At 37.5% G+C, this 24,338-nt stretch overlaps 1 protein-coding gene across 2 annotated transcripts in view; it reads left to right on the top strand.

Moving 5' to 3' along the window:
* filip1l (filamin A interacting protein 1-like) overlaps positions 1–24,338 on the top strand; it is a 45,504-nt gene that overhangs the window by 17,021 nt on the left and 4,145 nt on the right. Inside the window, exons 2-4 of one of the 2 annotated variants that reach the window (XM_025062485.1) lie at positions 1,417–1,759; positions 1,974–2,147; positions 2,236–2,414. In XM_025062485.1, the coding sequence (XP_024918253.1) occupies positions 1,427–1,759; positions 1,974–2,147; positions 2,236–2,414 (686 nt within the window). In that variant the 5' untranslated portion in view covers positions 1,417–1,426. Of the gene's footprint in view, positions 1–1,416; positions 1,760–1,973; positions 2,148–2,235; positions 2,415–21,347; positions 21,487–24,338 lie in introns of those variants that run through there. The other variant, XM_025062486.1, reaches the window with a different exon arrangement.

The following is a 24,338-nucleotide window of genomic DNA, read 5'->3' as shown; positions in this document are numbered from 1 at the left end:
AAATGAGTCCCAGCACGCTTTTGTTTCTGCCTTGCCTCCTTGATGTATTTACGCAATACATAATACTGAAAATGTAATGAATGACTCTGAGGCATACAAATCTTTAACCGCTGCGTGGTGTGTATGTATTTATGAAAGTTTGATTGATGTTGGTAAGTCACTGAATGGCCCATTCATGAACCAGATGTGGGCCAGGCACAGTGTGAATACACACAGGCTTCAGTTGGCAGTGCTGTGTAAATATGGATTAAAAAAATCTTCGCATCAGTGACTCTTTTCAGGTTCGAACACATCAAATCACTCCACCAATCACCAACAGTGTAGAAGACAGAATACAAAAGATATGAAAGGTGTACCGACGTTTAGAAATTCCCATGTTTGAAACCAAGAAACCAAAGGCAACTTTGGTTTACTTTGTCTCAGAAAAGCGTTATCCACGAGATATCCAGTGTGCAACTCTCCGTAGGTCAAACCAAAGATCTGCTCTGACTGGGCTACACTCAAAAGAGATCCATCAAAGCTCCTCTTCGGATAATTTAGATGTATGTTTGGGTCCTTTCAAATTCCTTTCCATTTTCAGCATTCGTTGCTTTTTTCTGTTACCATTTTGCCTTTCCTTTGAAATCTTCGATAATTTTGTAATTTGTACGACAAAAGCAACACTTTTGTAAATTAATATTATCATATTATGGCTAGTTATTTTTGAGGTACTTTCTGGTTTATTTGGCCAAACTTAGCTTTCCTCAATATCTTTTTTGTGTGTGTCAGATTTCTGTTTAATTTAGGGATAGTTATGCCATATTTGTACCTCAAATACTGAATCACCATTTATACCACTTAACAGAACAACAATTCTGTTAAGCTATTTTGAAAATAGCTACTTTATTGACTGTAAGTCATAAAGTGCAGATTCATTTTCTAATTTAAAAATGTGTATTTTTGGCCCAAACACAATAAAAATGCATTCTTGTTCTTTGACCTAATGCACAGCAGAAAGATTAGATTTAAAGAATGTATCCTGAAGTAAAAGGCTTAAGCACATTGAGTAAAATGCAGTGCAATGTTCCATTTGGCCCGACTTGTATATCTAAACGGATATCACTGTTTTAAACAGGAAACTATTTGGCATGCTGTGAGAGGGGCAAAATAATCTGTGTTTATGTTTTTAGCCATTATCAAGAAACTAAAGTATTTCTACTTGATAAAAACTAGCCTGTATATTTAGTCTTTTTTTTTTTTTTTTTTTTTTTTTTTTTGGACTCACAATTACACTTTTTTGAATCAGGGATTAGGGGTAATTTATTGTTTATTGAACAAATGTCCTCTAATAAAAAAAAAGCATTTGCTTTTACACAACTGACTATATAATATATAACGTCCTCATCACTTTGTCTTCAACTGTCAATTTTTTGACAGACAAAAGAAGATGCGATCCCGAAGCAACAGTCTGGAGGAAATTAACAAGGCCAAGCCAGTGCATCAGCAGCAGCAGCCACAGTCAGACACACGGAAGCGATGTGCAGCCGATCGTGAGGAGCCCTCAGGGAGGGCGGAGCGCCGCAGTCGTCACCATGAACCACCCGATGACACCGGCACAGTTCAGCGGAACCACAAGATGACAAAGAACAGTAACTGCGCCAGTGGAAACGGAGGCAGCAGCACAGGTTCTGCCATAAAAGGAGGTCGAAGAGAGAAGGGCAAGGACCTCTCCAGAGATGACCTGGTTTTTCTGCTGAGCTTATTGGAGGGAGAGCTACAGGTAAACACAGTACAGATGTGCATCAAATGCATGATCAACCTGGACAAGGGCTGAAACATCTTCCTGTCCTTTTACACCCAAAGATTCACCTGACAGTTTCCTCTGACTCAGGATTCCCAAACTCTGAGACATCAAATTTAAGACACTAGATTCATTTTTTTATTTTAATTTACTGGGATATTTCTCAATAATCGAACTGTCTTTTTCATTTCAGGCCAGAGATGAAGTGATTACAGTACTAAAGGCAGAGAAAATTGATCTGGCCCTGTTGGAGGCTAAATACGGCTTTGTCACGCCACAGAAAGTCCTACAGGCCTTACAGAGAGACGCCATTCAGGGGAAGCCTGAAGACTTTCAGGAGGACATCTATGAGAAGCCCATGATAGAGGTAAAAATCTGCATTCATATTGAGTGTCATCAACACAAAAGTCGATGAACTAAAAATAGGGAGAACTTTATTCTACATCATTTTACAGTTGGATAAGTTGGTAGACAAGCAGAGGGAGACACACCGAAGGATGCTCGAGCAGCTGCTGATGGTGGAGCAGTCACACAAACAGGCCCTGTACAAGCTGGAGAATGAGAAGAGGAACCACGGAGAGTTCATGAAGAAGAGTGATGAGTTCACCAACCTGCTGGAGCAGGAACGGGAAAGGTTAGTGCATCCCAAGGTGGACACAAGGTCGAAGTCAAACAAAAGTGTCTGGCCCAGCACTCAAACAGTAGCATTTGGCCCACCAACAGTGCAAATACAGGAAGCCGAAAGACAACACGACATACTGAAGGTGGGCCACTAAAATCCATGATTTGTTAGGGATATATACATTACATATGTGTGTATGTGTGTGTATCTATATGCAGGTAAAAACATATGGGTTATCAAAGCACCAGGATAGGCTTTTTTACGTATATCTATGGGCCAGAGCAGTAACACATACTGTATCTAGATCTGTTCTTTAGAGATGGTTGATGTCCAGGTTTTGTATGTTTTACACAAATGGACACAAAGCAAATGAAGGCAAGTACTGAAGGATCTTAGTAATAACTTTAGAAAACCAAATTCTACAGCAAACACACTGTAATAAATTCCAATTAATTTAGAATAACTAATCTGGATTTATATTACCAATTGACTTGTCTTTCTAAAGTCGTCCCCCTATAAAAATGCACAGACAGGATTTATTATAGCATGGACTTATTTTGATTTTTAAAAATACATATAATAATTAATAACCTGAAAAGTATTGGCCCACAAGTAGAGGCTGTGGTTCCCCCAATTCGTTTAGTCATCAACTGTGGTATACTACGAAGAAAATAGCTCTTTGAACAAGCCGGAATAAACCATGGCCACAAACCTGGACATAACAGCTGCTACAGTAATATGAATCCTAAAATGTCTCAAACACACAGAATCAGGGCACTTCTGGGTTTCAAAACCAGGGTCTGCTACAGATACTGGAGTCCTCATAATATAAATGTTGAAGATCTGTAAAAATATTTCACAGTCCTACATTTTGTGAAGGTTAGTTTTTCTGCATATTCATTCCGTTAAGGTGCAATTGTCTTTAAAGAAGTAGAAAATGATACAAGTCAATCGGTGGTCCGGTAGATTTCAGCTCAAGTCCCTGAATTGTAATCACTTAGCAGTAGAGTGTACTAACTCAAACAAATGTCATTAAAACACCTCAGTAAACTTCTGTTCAAGCAGCACATGTTCTAACATGATATATTACTATCATGTATGAGTCTTTGCGCTGAAGACCTGGAGGTGAACATGTAATCAAGGCTGCCGCCAGCAAAAAGAAACAGAGCATCCCTAAGGGAGCTAAAGTAAACACCGTTTCAGTCTTTTTACCAGAGTAAAAGTACAACCCCCGGAGTTTGTTCAGCAGCTTCTGTTTTACTCTGCTCTTTTTCCAAAACATTATTACAGAGGGTGCGAAGAACTGCAAAGCCCAATAAGCATTGACTTTTCATGGGAAAAGCCATTTTTCACCTGGTTGGATGGAACTGAAACTGGACTTAATGTTGCAGAAGGGCAGCATGATAGGGATTTACACCAGTTTTTATTCCCTTCCTAAAAAAGAATACAATCAAGGTACCAATAACCTTGTAGGGGTTGTAGTTCAGATGTTGAGGGTTACACCTGCTAATGAAATGAAAACATATTTAAAGAAACCAGCAGGACATTACTCATCTTTAAAAATGTCAAAAGTACTGTTCTGTAGATGGGATGTTTGCTTGGCTAACTTGCCTGAAGTCCACTTTTTCTAATAATGAAAATGTCTGGCACTTCATGAAAGGGAGAACAGACTCGTGTGTCTTTAAAACATCAAGAAAAGACAAAAATTTACTTGGCAAAACATTATAATTAATATCCTGAGCTCTCAGAGAGAAAACTGGAAGAGAGAACTCTTGAACCCTGTCTGATTAATTGTCATTCATAGCATGTATTCATTAAATGATGACCTCATCACGTGGCAGGTACTGAACTGGCCGAGCAGCAGTGGTGTGAGAGTGAAAGCGACATCGTAACCCTTAGCACATGTTCAAACATGACTGCAGCTGCACTACAACGGGACATACGCTCGCCTTCTTTTCAAGAAACACCAAAGAAGAACCATCTGTGTGCTTTGATTTTATCAAAGTATTAAAAAAATATAACCTACTATAATATATCATGTGATGATGTCATTAGGGTACTAAAACATACAAGGCAGGAATCATATGCTTGGGTATTTTTCTCATCAAGTCCCACTATGAAACCTCACATGCATGCTGTCATCTGCAGATGACAGCGGGAACCATGAATACCACAACTCTGATGATGTAATCCTAGTTTTTGTAACACACATGGGATCAGTTTATACTGAAGGAAAGAGAAGACCTTGAAACTCTGGTCCCTATATGTAAAAGTCTACAGAGTTGTTCGGTCATGACCCAGTTTTTTTATGAAGCACTCAATTTTACTGGGCTAAGCAGTAGGTCCAGGACTCATGACTTGAGTTTGACTCTTGTTCAGCTTGTGGCTAGAAATCCTGTAGACTTAACTCATTTCAAACATAATGTCTGTGATTTGAATTTAAAACTAAAACTTAGTTTCTTAGACTCTGGAGATTCAACATAGACTTTTTGCACAAATAACTGATTTGTACTTAATTTCAAAACACTGTGGCAAACAGACTGTTTGTTTAGCAAACAGACTGAAAACCTTGGAATTCAAACTGCACATCGTGTAAAGTTGTTTCAGGGTTATGGACTTGGATGATAAAACCTTGGAACATGGATTGGCATGTAATAATAATGATTCTGACAATTGTTAAACTTGCTTATATTATAATACAGCTGTATTAATAGTCAGGGATAAAAACCATCATGGAAAGGTATGCTGATTTATTAACACTTTTTTTTTTAACATTTCACAAACCTTATTGTTTCCCGACACATGGGCCTATAAAGTATCTTCATACTGAGATCCTGAGCTTCCCAACACCACGCTTGCAAATGAAATAGGTTCCAGTAATTTCATGACTCACACAAATTAGATGTACTTTCCACTGAAAGTCGAAAGTATTGTAATTTTCTTCGTCACTCTTCTTGCACAATGCATTTGGCCCTCTTTTTGCCACGCCCCCAAAGTAACAAAATTGAAATGGAAACAACAAAACTACGTGGTGGGAAAAAAAAAAAAAAGAAAACTTCTTGCAGATAATAACTTGAAAGAGCGTTGATGTAATGTACTGGCACAGTAAGTGATAATCACTGTTTGGAGCATTTTAAATGCAGATAAAAGCACAGTGACTGTGAGCACAGAACCACATGACCCGTCTTCCTGCTCTTAATGATTAGCAGTATATGTTCATGCCATCTGGTTGACTTAACTGCAGCAGTGGTGGTGGTGGTGTTGGTGGTGACATCACTCATGTGGATTTGATGGAGAACATTCCTTCACGATGCCCTCATCATCACTAAGATGCTTATTATCCAGACCTGCCCTGTTCTGAAATGAAAGACAGCCGTGTGTGTGTGTGTGTGTGTTTTGGGAAGCTGAGTTTCCTGATTACTGGTGATCACAGTTCCTGCTTCAGCAAGATACAGCAAAAGCAGAACAAATAAAATAAAGAAAATGTAAAGGTTCTACACCTTTTTGGGACAATATATTGTCTATTTTTCATATATGGTTTTGCTTATTTTTGTAATTTTTTATTCTATATTTTATCAACATTAATCTTTTCATCGTTAGCTTTTACAGTTGTGATAAACCCTTAAAACTTTGGCTCCATCCATGGAGTGGTCAATGAATAGATCAGGACCTGCCAGAAGATTGTTACTATTTATTCTGAACCAAGTCTTTTCTAACTTTAGATAATATTTGGTTATTGGAAAACTGTAGCTTAAGTAAAGTGTGCAGTAGTATAGAATCTGACCGAGTTCTGTAGAAATATGTACCTACAGTACACATGTACCAACAACTACATGAGCAGGATCTGTCTTCACCACTACACCTTCAAAGTACTATGTGTCAGAAAGGAGACATAAAGTTTGCCTCATTCATCAAGTTTACCTGACAATCAGTTGCTGAATTTCTAGCAAAGGATTTTAGAAAGTCTTTCACAACTCTGAAGGCACCTGCAATTCAACCCGGAATGTTTTTTCCGTTCATATCTAGGGGCATGTGTTACATTCTTTCAGAGTCAGTTGGAGTATTTGCTGTGATAAGTGGGGCGGTAAATAATGTATGTGGTAGCAGTGCAGAGAAGTCTGGTCAGTCTTAAACCTAAAATATATTCTAGACACTGTTAGATGGGGAAAACACGATGGTAGTGCAAAGTACGCACCTCGAAAGAGCAATGATGTTTAACATTTCCTTATTTGGACAGAAAATAATAATCCTCAGACTGACTCTTGCATGTTTTATGTACAGTACATGACGTTATTGGGTATATTTGCATTAGTGATCAGCAGACAGGATCCTGTGTCCAGGTCAGAAATCACACAAATATGACACATTTAGCAACATCCTCCCAACACAACACATGACATACACTAACCTCTTTACCCTCCTTTAGAACACGTGCCTCATCGCCACACAATCAGCACAGCTCTGTTTTGACAAGACATTTCACTAACTGTATGTCATTTTTCTATGTGAACTCTATAATGGAAAATGTCTGAATGATTTTTATGGCTTGACGCTGATAGAGAACCTGGAATTTTGTGTATCAGGTTGGGGGTGATAAAAAAAAAATAGAAACAGAAAAGTTCTGGTAAATGAGACGATTGTTCCGAGAAGAGGAGAAAGTACAATGGGTGACTTGTGTATGATATTTGTGATGTTGTTTCACAGAGAGAAACATCTTGCAATGATGATGATGTGAATGCAGTCTGAGATCACGTAGCGTCATATGTTAAAATATGTTACTCAGTGGGTTCATCAGCACGTACTCCACCATCTCTCCTGCTGACCTGATCTGGGCCCTTCAGCCAACACTTCCTCTTTTGTCACTTACTTGTGTATTTGTTGTATAACCTGATACCTGTCATGGCTTGTGGACTGGCTTTTGAACCAAGCTATTACTAGTGATATATTTCAATTAAAGCCTGCTGCCAAGACCATTAACTACATGTTCCATGAAATGGTTAAAGACCAGCTTTAAATATGCCTGAGCCATTCTAGATCATCTAGAGTCGTAGAATCACATTGGAACCATACACCTCTCTCGATTGTACAATTCTGTGGGAACGTGACTACATATCGCTCTGTTCTATCTCCACACTGGGTGGCATTTGGGCTGAGAGAGTCGTCACTACATCGCGTAATGTGATTACATCTCCCTGACAGAATGCAGCCATTAAACCTCACCAACCACAACAGCACATGGCTTGCTAATAATTCTCCTGCAGCCTAAATTAGACTCAGTGTTAAAAGAAATGTGAGCTAATATTAGAGCACCGCGTCATGCGCCACTTGGACTGGGATTTATTAAGATACAGAGCAGCTAATTAATCTGAACGTGAATGTATTTCCAGAGCAGCTGTCTGACAGAAAACACAAATATACAACGTTGTTGGCCTGGTTTGAATCGAATGAACTGGAATCACAAGTATATTGTGCATCACTAAGACAACATTTGTTCTAACTGTATTTCAAATAAAAAGCACAGGTTGAAAGAAATCTGCCCTAAGAAATTCAGACAGGATGCCACCAAAGGCCTAAAATATTAGGTTTTTTTTTTTTTTTAGTAACGTTCGGTCAGCAGTGTTGAGAAACAAGCATGAGCGGCCCATTAAATGGTCAGCGGAGTCCAGCTTGACAAATGATGGTGGTGACCAGGAATCTGCAGCAGTGATGTATGAGCTAATCTTCTATTTGTTAAAGGAAATAGCACCAAGGGCGGAGGGCTGGGGTCAAGCTGGGAAAACAATTGCAAATGAAGAGTTGGCATGACATTTGCATGCTCGCTGTAAACCATTAATGTTTCTCTGTCAGAGTTGCAGTCAGGGAATGATGAATATACATAAAATGTCAAGTAGGCAACACACTGTAGGAGATCCATGTACCTGCCAGTCAGGACTAATCGCTGCTTCTTGTATTTGTTCTAACAGCCGCTTTCTTGAGTTACAGCTTGGCAAAACCTGGCAAAGAGAAGCCATTTTTTAGCTCCCAGCCTGTCAGGCTGGAAGGAAGCGACAGCTAGAAACTTGCACATTACGTCGGCAGAGCTGGCAGCTGCAGTTGTCTGAACAATGAGTGTGTGCCTGTGCGGTCGGCCAAGTCTATGTCGAGATAGTGAGTGAAATATGGAGGGAGGACAAAAAGTGCCTGCCTGGATCTGCCAAATCTAATGTCTCACTCTGGTGAATGGGCCTATGATGATGAACTGTGCACATGAGTCTCCACATCTTTTTCTTTCAACAGAAGAACAATTTGTAGCTTTAAAATGTAAGGTTGAGTGAAATATGGTGAAATGAACATAAGAAATTCTATTGAATTTCTAATTTTTCTCCTTCAGCCACAAATGTAAAATGAATAGTATTAATGAAATATGGTAAAAGAAATCATTAATATTTGCTTGAATTACTATCATGTACATAAACATGAGTTTATGTATTTTGATTATTGCAGACATATTTAATATATTTGATTAAATGCATTGTCTTTAGAATATACAAAAGAAACCCTTTGGTGTCATACGTTGTACTGTACATGTTTAACAGGGTGTTTTGTTTAAGAATTAGTTTTTAATGATTTGCCAGGTCAAGTAAAATAAAAAAAAAGCTAAAAATGAACAGAAAGTTAGTGAAAGATCAATCATTTGAGATTGGTTCTTTATCAGGGGCGCCACACAATAGTCAATAGTCAGAGGCAGAGTTTTCAGCTTCCTGGCACAACCCAACATGGGATGTGGAGACAATATCAAACCAGAAGCTTTCTGCTGCCCAACGAGGGACATAACAAAATTATTATTTTATCATTTAAATTTGAACCACATGTTCAATTAGTCCAGTGATAGTTAATAAAAATGAGATTACACTTTACAAAAAGTCAGTTTAATTTTTATTAAACACTTTAACAAATGTTTGGGTTTTTTAATACTTACAAAGAACTTGTCTGTTTGAGTACTGGAGGTTGTGAAAGTTTTTACTGACTTAAGTACCGGCCAAGATCATGACAGATGATTCTAGGACTGAGGATGTGCTTGTCAACATTTCATGACCTCATTTCCTGTTTCAGCTGTAGGAGGAAGGGCTGCCAAACTCCTGTGGGACTGTATTTGGTAACCTTGGTTTCGTCTTTGTTTCCAAATACATTACATTACCGTATCTTCTCAGCCCCTGCTGAATTTAAAGGGGTGTGAGTAAAAATCAGAAATGGCTTCAGTAACCTTCGAAGGTGCTTACTGTTCACTTGGGACAGCTTATTAGGAACAGGCTCCATTTTATTTTTCCTTTTACAAAATTTGCCAACTCTTCACAGCAACAAAGCTAAGGTCTCTGGTTGCTCTATTAGCTGTAAATGCAGCTCTTTATTTGTGGCTGAGTGGTTTTCTTTATTTAGTAATTCAACAATCCCAAACATTAATCATCTACAGAGAATTCAAATATTTCAAGTCCCCCTCCTTTGGGTGTGAAAGTTCTGTGGTTTAAAACTGAGGTGAGTTTGGTGTCAAGCTGAGGTACAGAAACCCCAAAATGTAAACCCTGATAGTTTGACTTCTTGGTGGGGCTATCAAGAAAAAGACCACCCTGTCCCAGTGCATCCTGGGATTTGAGGAAACTCATGAATGTTAAAAAATGAAAGCCATGGTTGGGTTTTTAAGTTGTCACCCTTGTTTTGACCTTTTGGGAGTTGCTGCAGGTGATTTATGAGATTATCTTCTTTCTTTCGAGACACACCTTAAACCAACTACCTAAAGGGAAATACTGAAAATCTTATTATATTCTATATTTGACATAATGCCCTGGGAAACATCCTCTTAAACTGAAATTAAAAAGTTACGATGAATTCTTTAAACTATTTAACCCATTGTTGCAAATGTATTTACATTTTAAAAAATTTATTTAACTAAAATAACCAAAGGAATTCCCCATCTTACTTTTTCCTGGAAAAACATGATGTGATAATGCATGAGTAATACACTTTAAATAGGTGTTACAGAAATATTCTGTATCTACTTCCTCTTTATGGCAAAACCTTAGTAACAACAGAATGCTTTTTTTGTTTTGTAATAATAAGAAGATTTGGTTCATGCTCCAGCTGTATAAAGTGAAATCAAAGACAATAATCTTTGACGGACTAATAGGATCTTCCCACTGTTGTATTAGATTTTTAAATGGCCCAATTTCTGGTGGATTTAGGGAGGGTCTAAATGAGACATCTTGCTCAAAATGAACTCATATACTTGTGTTTATAGTGGAACAGTGACAAACACATTTCCAAGGTTGAGTTAATGAGGCCATAGACTCAAAGATTTTATGTTGTAATAGTTTTAATGTTTTAATAGTAAATTTGAGGGAACTTCTTTTTTGCCAGTTGAAAGCTATATTATAGTAAAAAAAATAAGAAGAGTAAATACAATCAGTATTAATACACATATGTGTCCTAGATTTGACGTTCCTAAACCATGTTCAATGCTGTGAACCATAACAGGGGGCGCTTTGGAATTTTTTGTGCAAGTTCAGGTGATGGAAACGCACAGAAGAAAACTCCATCTATAATAGGATGCATGAGTTAAAACAAGACCAAATTCTGCTTTTTATGGCAGGATGCAAAAACCAGCACAAGACTACTTAATATGCCAGTGCAACAAGCCTGATGGCTCCTGTGGTTAATAATTTATACTCTTGGACCGCAGAGTGTGTAGCAGAAGTGCGCTGTCTAAGCTACGGTGTCATAACAGCAAAACAAACAACATCCACCTTCCTTCACCCAAGAACTAAGAACCACAATCTTTCCTCCGAGTCATTTCCAGGGCGAACTGCCTTTAATTTAAATTCAAAACCTCAATTGCACTGTATTTTTCCAAGATTAAATTATGCAGTCAATTTAGTTTCACCCAAAAGGCTCCTCTCCTAACGTTGTGTTGACCTGCTGAGCCATAAATGTCTGGCACTCACTTTGTTACCCTTGTAACAGTGAAGGATGAAGACATCCGGGAGATAATACTATGATGGGTCTTGTAGGCATGAGTTAGTGCTATGAAGTCAGGCTTTTGTCAAAACCCAGCAGCTGATATTACAGGACAAATGTTTTTGGGCTTATAAAGTCCTTCTGGCAGAGACGAGGGCTAGGAAGAGCTAGGGCGGAGGTGGGGAGCATGACTAAATGGTGGAAAAATGGTTTTAAGGGTCTATCCAGTTTCAGGAGCCTCTCATGGCTTAGTGAGGAGACAGAAAGAGGAAGTATCCATGTCAGAGAAGTAAGGTTAGATACTGCAAACCATACAGGAATCCTGTATAGAGCCACCGTGTGTGACACAAAGTGTTTTATTTGTTGTAACTGCAGTCACCTGGATACAACCCCCCAGAAACACTTCATCATCAGGCCACAACTGTTACGGTTCCTCATCAGGGAACCTTCTATTCTCAACACACCTACAGTATAATCTGCCTAAAAACGTCTAACAATTAAAGTGGAGTTCCTGTAAAGTTTAGATCAGTCGAAGGCGAAGGCACGGTATCTGTGGTTTGGAAAAAGAGCAAACACCGCAGTACATAAATGCTCTGTCTGCTGGATCTCTCTAATTTAATGTAAGTATAGCATGAGATCATTCTGAAGGCACACAATTTCTTTGAGGTCATTCTTCAAACAAAGAAAAAATTGTGAGCCCACATGTTCAACAGCAAAACATGCAGTCAGTTTAGTGTTTATATAAAAACAACCCAAAATTCTGGTTCAACAGCATCCAGATAGACTGATTTTATTATTTTATTTTGAATTACAGTCATGTTGGTGTTGGGAGGAATAAAATGAAATACATTTTTTCAAAGTTTTAACAAAAAAATGGCACATTTTCGAGGGAGAGGTAGGATAGCCAGGGTTTAAAAAGCTAAAAACATGGGGAATCATACAAACAATAATCTCCTCAAGCAGTTTAAATAATCCACATAAGTGTGGAGATGTGTTTTTGTAGCAACCCTGTCTTTATTTTTGTCTTTTTATTTTGTCTTTCCCACTTTTCTGAAAACCCTTCAAATAGTTCTTGGGGGAAAACTGAGCCTATGGTTAGCAGTAATGCAACTCACAGAATGTCACCTGCAGCTAAAACTCCAAAAAGAAAAGTAGAAGGCAAAATATGGGGCAGCCAGCCTTGTCTTTGTCTACAAGTACTGACTATTAAAGGACAGTTTAAACACAGGTATTAAATAGAAAATTTAAAATAGCAACTTATTGTTTGTCACGTAACTTATATTCCTTTATTGAAAACAATGTGACATATATTTTTATGAATTTCATCTTTTTAAACATTTTGTGAATTTTGTTTAATTTCAATTGGAACACAGATTTGACTCACTACTGCCACTACAATAAAATGCTGTACATGCATCACTATAACTGGACACTTGTAAGCCATTCATGTTCACACCCAATGTAAATACTATGTAAAATATTAAGGCTAGAAGGCTTTAAAAAAATTAGGAATTCTCTTTTTTCTAAATAATCAGCAGTTTCTCTCATGAGCCATGACCAAGACCAAGGGTGTCAAACTCATTTTGGTTCAGGGGCCAAATACAACTTGATTAGATGTCAAGTGGATCAGACCAGGACAATCACAACATAATTACCGTTAAATAACAATAAGTCCATGTTTTTCATTCTTGTTTCCATGCAAAGAAGTAAAAGTATATTAGAAAAGTGTTGTCATTTTCAAAAGTGTTTGTCCATTTTGTCCACATCCCGCAGACCTTATGTTTAAAATAAAATCACTTCTCATTCAAACGAGGAGACAGTGAACAAAGCTAAAGATCATAACCCCCTGTTCCTAGATTTCCTCTCTGGATTCGATCCAGATGTGAGCCATCTGCTGCATTCAATCACCAAGGTGTGACGAGTCATGTCTAATCCAGACAATGACATCATATAAAATGGAGACGGGCTATGGTCCAAAAATCTGGTCCACTCATTAATAACACTGTTGATCCAGTGCTTTCAGGCAGCCCCAGGATAAGCACTAAGGTTTCCCACTGGGTCACTCCATCAGCATTTAAAGTGTTTTCTGCCACAGCGAACCTAATGTAACCTGAAAGAACAACAGTCGTAATGTACCACTGTACCCCCGCCCCCCTCTTGTTAACCCATTAGAGGTTTCATATTCAATCAACTGACATGGTATAGAGTCATGATTAAATAAGCTAAACTTGAGCAAAATTAACTGACTAAAACAACTGCAGGATATTCACTGAATACAACCCGTAAATGGTTCCAGTATAAACACAATGATTGATGTCTCCATTTGATTCTATTAATTTGTGGCATAAATATTCATTATTTGATTAAAATGTAACCTTTTTCCATATTTATAAAGGTAGGCAGTAAGATTTGTACCACTGACTTGACTGACTGAGATAAGAAGTTGTCACAAGTATAGATAAAATAAACTACTGATTAAGTACGTCTAATGCCAAAGGTTTTAGCCAATTCTAAGATTCTGTAGATGTTTCTGTGACTGATGATGTATGCAGATGAAACTGTAATATTTGTTGACAGCAAGCAGGTGGTGGACAAGACAGACTTTTTTTTTAAAGTGCGAAAGGAAAGCTTTTTAAAACCCAGAAATGAACAGATTAGAGAGACATACGTAAATAAATATGAGTTAAAGAAAGAAAGGTTGTCGAAATAAAGAAGAAACCATGAAAGAAACGATACTGGAAATGAGGAAAAGATTAAGAGCAAAGGGAGGAATAATGGACTCAGTAAGACATGGCGATGGCTGGTGTAACAGTTCATGAGGTAAAGGGTTAGGGTGATAATAACAATAAATGGTGTAGTATGTTGATCCTAAAATATCATGACATTCACTGTTTGCATTAAATGAATAACACAAGACAGAAGGAGGACACAACGCCAAGAACAACGTGTCTCAGATGAAAAAAAAAAAAAAGTTTTGCAACAGCAGATACAGATGTGAGCATGACACAGAACATTCCCGGAGAAACTGCACTGAAGTTGGTGCATGTGTGGTGTGAGTCTGCTTCTCCTCACTTTAATTCAGAGTTGGTGACTATTTGAGGCCAAGAGCCAAGCATTTTGTATAATGGAAGCCTGAAAATCAAATGAGCAGACGATACAAAAAAACAAACAAAAAAAACCCTGAAACTCTAATCTGTGTGCTGTGGGTCTGGTGTCACATCTTAGTTCATCACAGTCTCTCTAAATCGTTACACCCTGTGTCCTCGGTCACTATCATTTACAGGGAAATGTTAGTGTTGAGAGGAAGGATTCAGGCTGGATGTGATGGAAGTGGTGTGAAACGAGCAGGGAGATAAAGACAGGAGGAAATGAGAAGAGGAATAGGAAGGAAAAGGAGGGGATGACAGTTTTAAAAAAAGGACAAAAGAAAATGGAAAAGGACTGATGCCGTCAGTAAGTCACATACAGCTACGTGGTTAGCATACGTAATGGGTGCTGAATGAGACAGTGCAGCTGAGGCCAAGTCACTGACAGTGTGAACAGTCTTCACTCATATTACATTTCCTGCCAGAAAATGAGAAAGATCACATGTCATTTTCTCTAATCACCCTAATCTCCTTGTATGTGAGCTATTACTCATGAAAAATGATGTGTCATCAAAGTCCCGCTCCTCTGTTGTGGAGACGCAGCCACAGAGACGATATAAAGTGGTGTGATTTATCCACCACCATTTTTTATGTTTTACCCTAAAAGTTTTGACAAGAGTTCATTATCTTCCCAAGTTAACTTGTACGACCCTGATGTGGAGGATCTGTCATTCATTTTTGAAGCATTTAAAAAAACTGAGCAAGCAGGGTGACCAATATCCCTGACTTGAAACATAGCTCTGACCATTTACAGAGCCTCCTACTCACACCAATAGATTACAACTCAAAATTTCCAACTCCCAATGCTTTTCCTTGACCTCTTTCAAATCCGGGAAGGACACTGGGACTATTGGCGATCTCAACTGTTACAGTTGTGAAATGTTTTTGTTAAGTCATATCCTGTGTACAAGACAGTACACAGTGTTTGCGGATCAGTCACAGCATGAGTAACAGAGGCAGAAGTCCAGGCACTAATGTTGACCAACCCAATTGTGAATTTTCTTCATTTGTTGAGGGTCAAATATGTGGTCCAGCTGTTGTCAGAATGCCTGGGCGGTGAACTCGAATGTTGTTAAACATCTCATCTTCTGGCTGGTGGTCACACTGAACTTAATCCTAGTCTCAGCAGTGAACCTTTGAAGTCTGGCTATCTTTAAGTGCATAATGCAGCCTTTGTTTTTGGCCTTACATTATGAGATTTGACAGATAGAGGCTGCTCTAGTACTTAAGAGGCAGCTTTATCCTATCCTTTATCCATGCTTATTAATTAGTCTCTAGACCTGTATCGAAACTTCCCAGGACCTGCTGTAGATATGTAGTATATTTGGACTGTAAATATACAGCCTTTATTGTTGAAAACAACAATTTGCTTGAACGCTCGCTTGTATCTCTGAATACTCGTATGTCGGGACGCGCGTACCTCTGTACTTGTACAATATACAGTATGTGCCATGGTTCAGCCAAGACTAATTGACTAATTATGTTAGTCTATTGGCATTTTTATTTTGGCTTTATTTGTTTCTTTTTATTTGAGTTACATTTAGGCACTTTTTTTTGCCAATAAAGCTCTTTTTAGATTTATTTTAAGGTGTTTATTGTAGTGTCAAATTGCATTATCAAATAAAGTTAGACAACATTTTATTTGTATTGTTTATTTATGTTAATTATTTGCCAAGAGTCATATCTTAAGAATATTTAGATTTTTTTCCTACTTTTGAGACACCATTAGTGATCATTTGACAACATGTCAGACAGACAGAATTTATTTGAATGTTATAAAATTCAAAATACAAGCATTATTCAAACCTTCACATGTCAAAGCTGCAAGTCAAGTATTTTTATATACTATAGACATAGATGTTTTCACAGAAACACTAAAGAGGTAGAAATTTAGGTAATGCATTCAAATACTGAATGTTTAAGTGGAAATGTGAGCTAATTTGCCTTATGTCGCTTCATGTTTTTATACAGAAAAGGGAACTCTGCTATTTTGACACAAAAATAACATTGATTATTGTGATTTGAAATATAAATCTGATCTGAGAAACCAAAGGCAATGACCTTTGGGATTAAAATCTTACGACATATTGTGCAAAGCTAGACGGTGCCAGGATCTTAGCTGCGTAAGTACATGTAGTGTATTTTCTGGCTGACTGGAGTGATGTGTGGCCCTTGAGGGGGCTTTGAAATCTCCCACATTTGTGCAAACAGTGATGGCAACATCCTCTTTAAGTGTTTGAGATTTACATCAAAGTCCACGGGTGTGCGGCAGGAGAAGGGGTAATGATTATCAGCTGGAGCAATTCAGGACTGCAGCAGACACATGCGCGCACACCCACATGAACACACACACACACATCGCATAATTTCTGCCTCCACCTATGATCTCATGTGATCCTGTGTTGTGAGTTTTTGTTAATTACAGCCTGTCTGCATGGTCCAGCCCTTCAATCTAAAGATGCAAGACTAAATCCTGCCCAGATTCCTTTTTTATCATAGCACGGAAGGACGACATGTTTCATCTGCTGTGAAGTTGAGTTAAAGGCATTTTTAAAGTGAGAAATATAGATATTTTTCTGGATTTTAGCTGAAATGATTGACTGGCTAACTTGACTAAGCATGAGTTGAAACAGGTCTAGTAACACTACATCTTTTTAAAAAAAAAAGCCATTCTCCTATTGTTAGCAACTAGTAAGAAAGAACTGGGGCTTTCAGATGCATGATGTGGTTTTAAGTGACAATTAGGTTTTGTCATTGTGAATGACTTGACCTTACTATTACCTATATTACAAACAACTAACATGACATTTTCGGTCAGCTCTGGGCCAACTTTTGGTAAATTAATTCTATGTTAAGCTAACATTTAGCAAAATAACATGTCAGCTACTTCTAAGACTGTAGTTATTCCTCAGCTGTTTTCTCTTTTGGTGTCTTGTATCTTTGAATTATCTTTAGCTGTTTCTTTAATGTTTTTGACGAACTGTCCAGCTGACTTTAAGCATTGTCAGGTCTTATCTTCTGGCTATTTGGGCTAGTGTTTAAGCAGCTGGTGGACTCGAACCTGAAACCCATTGGACCCGAATCCGCTTCTACTGTCCCACTGACCTTGACTTTCTGAAATCAAGAATGGTGCATGTGCTGCAGTTCAAAGGTCAACCCTTTGAAAGATTAGATTTATACACACGTGTTTCTACAGGATGTAATAGAATCCAGATCCAGTGAATAATGATAATGAAACGCAAATGTATTAGTGTTTCCTTTCAGAATGAAATGGCCAGTGACTAAATCATTGCAGAGGAGGACAATGATCAATGAAATGATGCAACAAGAACCTGAGCCGAACTTTAACTATCAACAGTAACAGTAAAAATCAGAAACAGCTTCTGTCAGGAGTGAGCTCAGAGGTTGGAACCAGATACAGGAGGCCTAGAGCAGGAAGTTCAAGAGAAGGTACTAGGGCTAATTATTCATATGTGACAGAATACACATTCTCTTCATTCAATTACACATTTACACAACTGATGGACAACAGAACAGGTTAATGCACAAACACTTGTCTATGTACTTCAAGCCAACATTTTTAGAAATGAATGCTTGTATCTTCAAAAGGTTAAGATGAAGTAAGAAAAAGATCACTTAAATAACAGGTTAACAAGCAACAGATTGGGTATCAAGAAGGACCAGGAGAGGGTTAGCCAATGCTAACTGGTAAAAATCACCATCTAGATGGTTTTGTTTGCCTCAAATAAATGTGCAAAAGAATCAGCATCTGTGATAGTTGAGGTATGTTGAGTATGATGAGCCATAACCTGCACATACTTCATGTTATGTAATCACTGATACATATGCTTATGTGGAAATATTTCATCTCATGTCTCATAACCTCCATGGACTATTCAGGTCAATAGTAACAGTTATATTTGTGCACAAATTAAAAAACAAGGCATTATGGGCAGTGTGTATGCTTCACTGGCCTGTCTGCAGTCCATATCTGACCACTGTTAAAATATCCGGTGCATCATAAAGAGAAAAAACTAGTCAAAGGGCAGCCAAAGGCTGTTTCTATAGCTGGGTTTCTGAACAGGTTTGCTGATCAATAACCACATTTTTGTGCCCTGAATCAACCCTGTGACTCCTAAGTTATCCTTCTTAGAATTTCCGGCTCTGAAGAAATTCCAGAGGAATGATCCATAGGATTGAACTCTTAAGCGCACATGATGCTCAGCCAAACCAAATCCCAAACCACTTCATTTTTCTATTTCCTGTCAGCACAGTCGTCATCCCACGGAGGTCATATTCTAAAAGCTCCATCTTTCAGCTATTTGTCATTTGGCAGAGTTCTGTCACAGCAAACATGTTTTTGTGTGGCCTGCTCTTGTGTTTGATCCCTTACATCTGGTTCAAGAGTACAGCGCTCAGGCCTCCTCTTTCGCAAAAATTGTCCACATCCGAAAATAGAATCTAAATCCGGAATGACCAAATTGTTTGCTTCTAGAACAAATAGTTTTTTGCACGAGAACAGGGTGAGAACAACAAGTTCAGCTGCATTTTACATGTAGTATAGGACAAAAGTCTGTGACACTACAATACAGATTGAACTATTTTGTTTTTATAATGGCCTGCAATCAATGCTGAAAGATTTTTTATTGATGACCTAATTTTTAGTGACAAAAACATAAATTTGAAGGGTAGAAATTAGATTGTAACTCTGTATGAAGCTTAAATTTTGTTGTTTCTACTACTAAAAGTAAACTTTTGTAAAATGCATTTGTGATACAGACACTTATCTAAGGACTAGTAACAAAGAATTATAAATTGCTGTGTTTTCACTGGCTCCACGAGTGATGTCTCAACTAGAAACACATTTTAAACAAATTCAACCATTACCATTGTTCTACATAACACTTTTTTTCTTTTAAAAATTTGGTGACAACAGTGTTGCACTGTATTTTACTCAGATTTTTTCTCACGTATAAACTCAGAAAACCTCTGCTCCTGCAGCTTGGCTGGCGAAACTCATAACATGAAAAACAGTGACCTCAGCCATTGTGAAGCCATGACATATTTCATTTAGTGGGTAGGAGACAGGAAGAGTCTTGCTGTGATTTTATTTTGTACTGCCGGAATCATTTATGAATGTGACACACTGCCCGAAGCACGTACTTACATTAGTACACTTATACTGATATTATTTTTTTCTTTTTTTAATTATTATTTTCTTAGGAGAATGCTGTAAAATATGATTGATATGGGAAGACTGTACATTGCTATCCAGTTGCACACTCAATATTTAAAAAAATCCTGTTGCATCAGCTTTATAGAAACTATTGTCTTGTGTCTTCCAACAACATCATCTTAAAATGTATCATCAACAATACTTAGAAAACAATGTCATTTAGTTTTATGAAACTCACATACCCATATATATCACTTGTATTTTTTTGTTCACTAGTCAATGGCAAAAATAACAATGAAACGACTGAGCAGCCTACACACATTTATGTCTTTTAGACTCATGAGGCCAAAATATGTCTTTCATCACCAACATTTTGGTGTCCATCCAAGAGGTGTTTTAGCTTGCTTACCGACAGAAAAACTAATTACTTGACACTCAATTGGTGATTAGAATGGGGGGGAAAAATCTTGCTCAAATATAGAAAATAATATCTATTAAAGAATGCTACCTGAATGCAGTTCAGGATCCATCAGATTCTCAAACCCCAAATGTGATGGAAATATTCAATGTCACTTACAAATAAAAAAACAAGTGCAAAAAAACTCAGTAAGTAAAAGTTTTAGACACCAATATGTTTGATTTATCCATCAAGAATGACTACTGAGCTTGTGTTGCACAATACAGATCTTAGTTTGCATTGTATACACTAAATGAGCCTGGAGTAACTACAGTATCTATAGTCTTAACCTTCATCAAGCTTCAATTTATCTGTAAAAAAATCCAACATCCTGCTCAAATTATCAAATCAATCAACCTATTCCAGAGGAACATATGCTCATAATCACTACTTTAGGCTCCACTTCAATAGGCAATGCTGGTAGTTTTGTAATCCATGACCCTATTTGAGGAGAGAACATTGTGCGTGACAGACAGTTTCTCATTTCCCCATTTTCCCACCATGCCAGGAAACATCAGCTGCTCTCCACTCTTTCTGTTGTTTACTACCTTTTAATATTTCTTTTTGTATATATTTTTCTTTTGCATAAAGGACTGTAAAAATTAAAGACAACTCTGTTCAGAAATTTTGACTTATGTTCATTGAAAACCTTGTGTCTTAGACAGAAACAGCATGTTCTCAGGTCTGGCATTTTTCCCTGAAACTACACAGACACACATCTGTGCTTAGATTTCAATCAGCAGAAGTATTTGCATATAAATAATTTTCGTAAAAATTCCAAATGTCAGGGAATAACTGTTGGTGTGGTCTTTCTATATATATGCATTTTAGCCAGGAATCTAGGGTAGATATTTTGTAATCCAAAAACTTCACATAAATATTGCATTCCCCTTCCCATATCCTCTCCTCTTATTCCTCCTTTTTAGATTGAATGAGTGACTTAAGTTGACCCCTCCCTCTCTGTACCTACTTCTTTGCCTCCGGAGCATTGACGAAGAAGGCAGATATTTCACACATTACATACGTCAACGACGTCGTTTCCCTCATCTCTGTTACATCCCTAAGTCAAACAATCACTTCAGCAGACTTACTCCAGTGTTCGCACACCACTCGAGCAAGCACACCCCCTTCATGCAAGCCTCTGCAGTGCAAAATGCCATATAAGGGCATGCTGATGATGTAATGGTCCATAGGCAGGGAGCACATCCCTTATTGTTTGGTCTGAGTGAAGGAATGCCCACATTACAGCTAGTAGCAGAGTGAGACACATGCAGAGAGTGGAAGCTGTCCTAAAGCAGTGAAGCCGTGGCAAAACAGGTAGGAACACTGATCCGAAAATTTAGCCAAAACTTTCCAGACTTTTTGTAAAGTCTTGTCATTCTTTTGATACCGTTAAAATTTCAGCATTATTTAATGTTTTCATGATTTATTCCATGTTTTATGTCATATTGGAGTGTGGGATTCAATATTAGGGTTACTATGGCTTACAAATTATTTTTAACTTTTTTTATTAGTTTACAATTCAAGGACTTTAAGTCGTTTCAAGCGTTAAAGAAACTGTGACGTGAGAAATTTTAACAAAACAATGTTTTTATGCCTCTAGAAGTAAAACTTTGTGGCGCGAGGCATTATTGGCCAAACTTTAAAGGTGGTATTTGAATTCAGAATGTTGGTTTTCTTTCCCCTGTTCCATTGCAAATGGCTTTTTTATGTTAAATTTTCTGGTCGAGTGATTTCTACAAATTATTTTAGCTCTTTTTTTTTTAAGTTTTACAGTAGGTATAAACATGTCAACAGTTAGCCCTCAAATAGCCAATATTATTGCAAAAAACTTTTCAAATATGGGGAAAAGTTTGCCCATATTTAAATTTCTTATAAAAAATTAGGTTAAAAATTAAAAATGTTAGATGTTCCCCTTTTTGTAATATATTGTGAAAAACAATTTTTTTCACAATATATTACAAAAATCAGCCCAGCCATAGCATAAATAAATAAAAAGGTTAAAAAAATTATACAGTAGCCAAAAAAAAGCTAGCAGTGTACAACATAGAGTTTAAGTTCATTGGTTTACTTTACAAAAAACATATAAAGTGAAAACAATTTTTAGCATGTGCCATTAAAGCATGTGGCTGTTTAAAATGAAGTGTCAGGCAGTACAGATTAGTTAAGTACGTATGAGTACAGGGTTGTCTCAATACAGGCTAATGTATGTGGTGTGCAATAAATCTAATAGCAAAATTTTCTGTAGGTTTAAAGTTGTCAATTTTATAATTTTTGTTATAGAGGGGCAGGGTTTTGGAAAACAAGAGGTTTACAGCTCGACTGCCCTTTGGAGCTCTGTACTATATTTATCATATTTTTTATGTTTAAGCCAAAAAATACCTCATTGAATAAAAATCACATATGTTCCTCTTACAAAACGGTACTCTAGTGAGCTTTACATAACTATCAGGGAGTTAATAAATATCTGAGCTACATATTTCATATACGTAAATTGCCCTCTAGGGGCAGTTGATATGAGGTGTATAAACAGTATACATCATCGCCCTGTACAAGTATTGTATCAACACTAATCACTTGTGGTTAGGTAACGGTGACCCTGACATATGGAACATGTAAGAAAACCTTAGGCAGTGTGTGAGCAACAGTTTCCAGCAGCAGGAGCCACGTGTAAAGTGTGGGGATACCCAGTCTGTGAAGCCGTGCTGCTGCAGCCTGGAAAAGGTTAATATATATTGTTTTTCATGAAGAGTTACGGATTCACAGTTTTGGTCAGTCATAATTTAGTGACCCTCTGCTTGTTGTACCTCGCTGCAGTGTGGGTGGTATATGGTGCCTTGAAATAATATTTAAAAGAATATTAGCGCCCATGTTTACAGCACTGAAAAATGAATTCCTTTAAAGTATGTTCTTTCAGTTCCAGACTAGTGTTTCTTTATCGCCCTCTGATAAAGCATGACAAGGATGGAAATTTGGGCAAATACTCGATAGATTTAGTACGTAATTTATGAGACCCCTGTGTTCATCCATATTAGCCTTTTTTTCACAGCAAACACCCACTGTCAGCTGATTTATGCTGATTTTTTTTAAATGATACTTTAAAATCATACTATAGGACTTACATCTTCTAATGGCTGACATACAGTATATTAAAGCCCAACTGGGATATCCAGTGTCCAGTGTAGTAAGGGAGTCAAAGTACATTTCTGTTTCTATTTCAGCTGATGACTTCACCAGAAAAACAGAGCAGACTTAGATAAGAGCTTAAACAAACAGTGATTAGAGGGAAGAGAAGGGTTTATGTGAGACTTGCAGACTTTCACTTACTGTTTCTCTAACTTTTGTCGTCTGAGAAAACAACTCGATGACTGAATAAAAAAAGAAATAAATTGAGTGTCACCGCTTTAAAAAGTCAGGGCAAACATTAAAAACAAAAATCTGACAATAGTGACACCCCTATTTTCTTTTTAGTACTATATTAGTACTATACTAGTATTTTGTGAAACTCCCTGGATTAGTTTAGAGATTTAAAAAAAATTTCTTTATTTTTGTCACACGATTGATTTGATATTAATCAGTTTGATACATCTTTCATCTGAGGAGTAATACAAGAAGAGTAAAAAATGCTGCCCCTTGGCTGAACGGCACATGCTTTGTTAAACAGGAAGCCCTAATGTATAATTACAGTTTGCTACTTGAAACACAGAAACCCTGTTTCAGAGCATTAGTAGGCACATCAATAGCAGTTCTCATACCTGCCAGAGATATTCTTGATTTATTTAATAATTATTTATGTGTCATATGGCCTTAGTTTAACAGTTTAACATCGGTGATTCGGTACTGTACATATGTCCTGCAGTCTGACCCCACCCTGTAGCAGCTGCTAAAGAAAACAGTGATATGTAAACATCATCAACTTCTAAGAAGCGAGCCACTCGCCAACAGCTCAGTCATGGTTTGTGTCTGTGTCTGTGTGGAGTTGAGAGTAAACCCCATGTCTATGTAATTCCTTTTAGAATAAAGTGGGGGATTCCTTTAAATGTAAATACAGGAGAAGGCGGAGGATGAGGGTGGAGGTGGTTTTTGGTAGAGAAACCTCTTCATTAAAGGATCATTCCATGCATCTGTGTGGAAATGCCCCGCAGCTGCTCACAAGCACCCATACTGTA

This window comes from Cynoglossus semilaevis, chromosome 14 (genome assembly GCF_000523025.1).
Source record: "Cynoglossus semilaevis isolate Cse_v1.0 chromosome 14, Cse_v1.0, whole genome shotgun sequence".
In the NCBI taxonomy this organism is placed as follows: domain Eukaryota; kingdom Metazoa; phylum Chordata; class Actinopteri; order Pleuronectiformes; family Cynoglossidae; genus Cynoglossus; species Cynoglossus semilaevis.
Note: the sequence above shows the minus strand (reverse complement) of the source record. Positions and strands in the feature narration are given on the sequence as shown.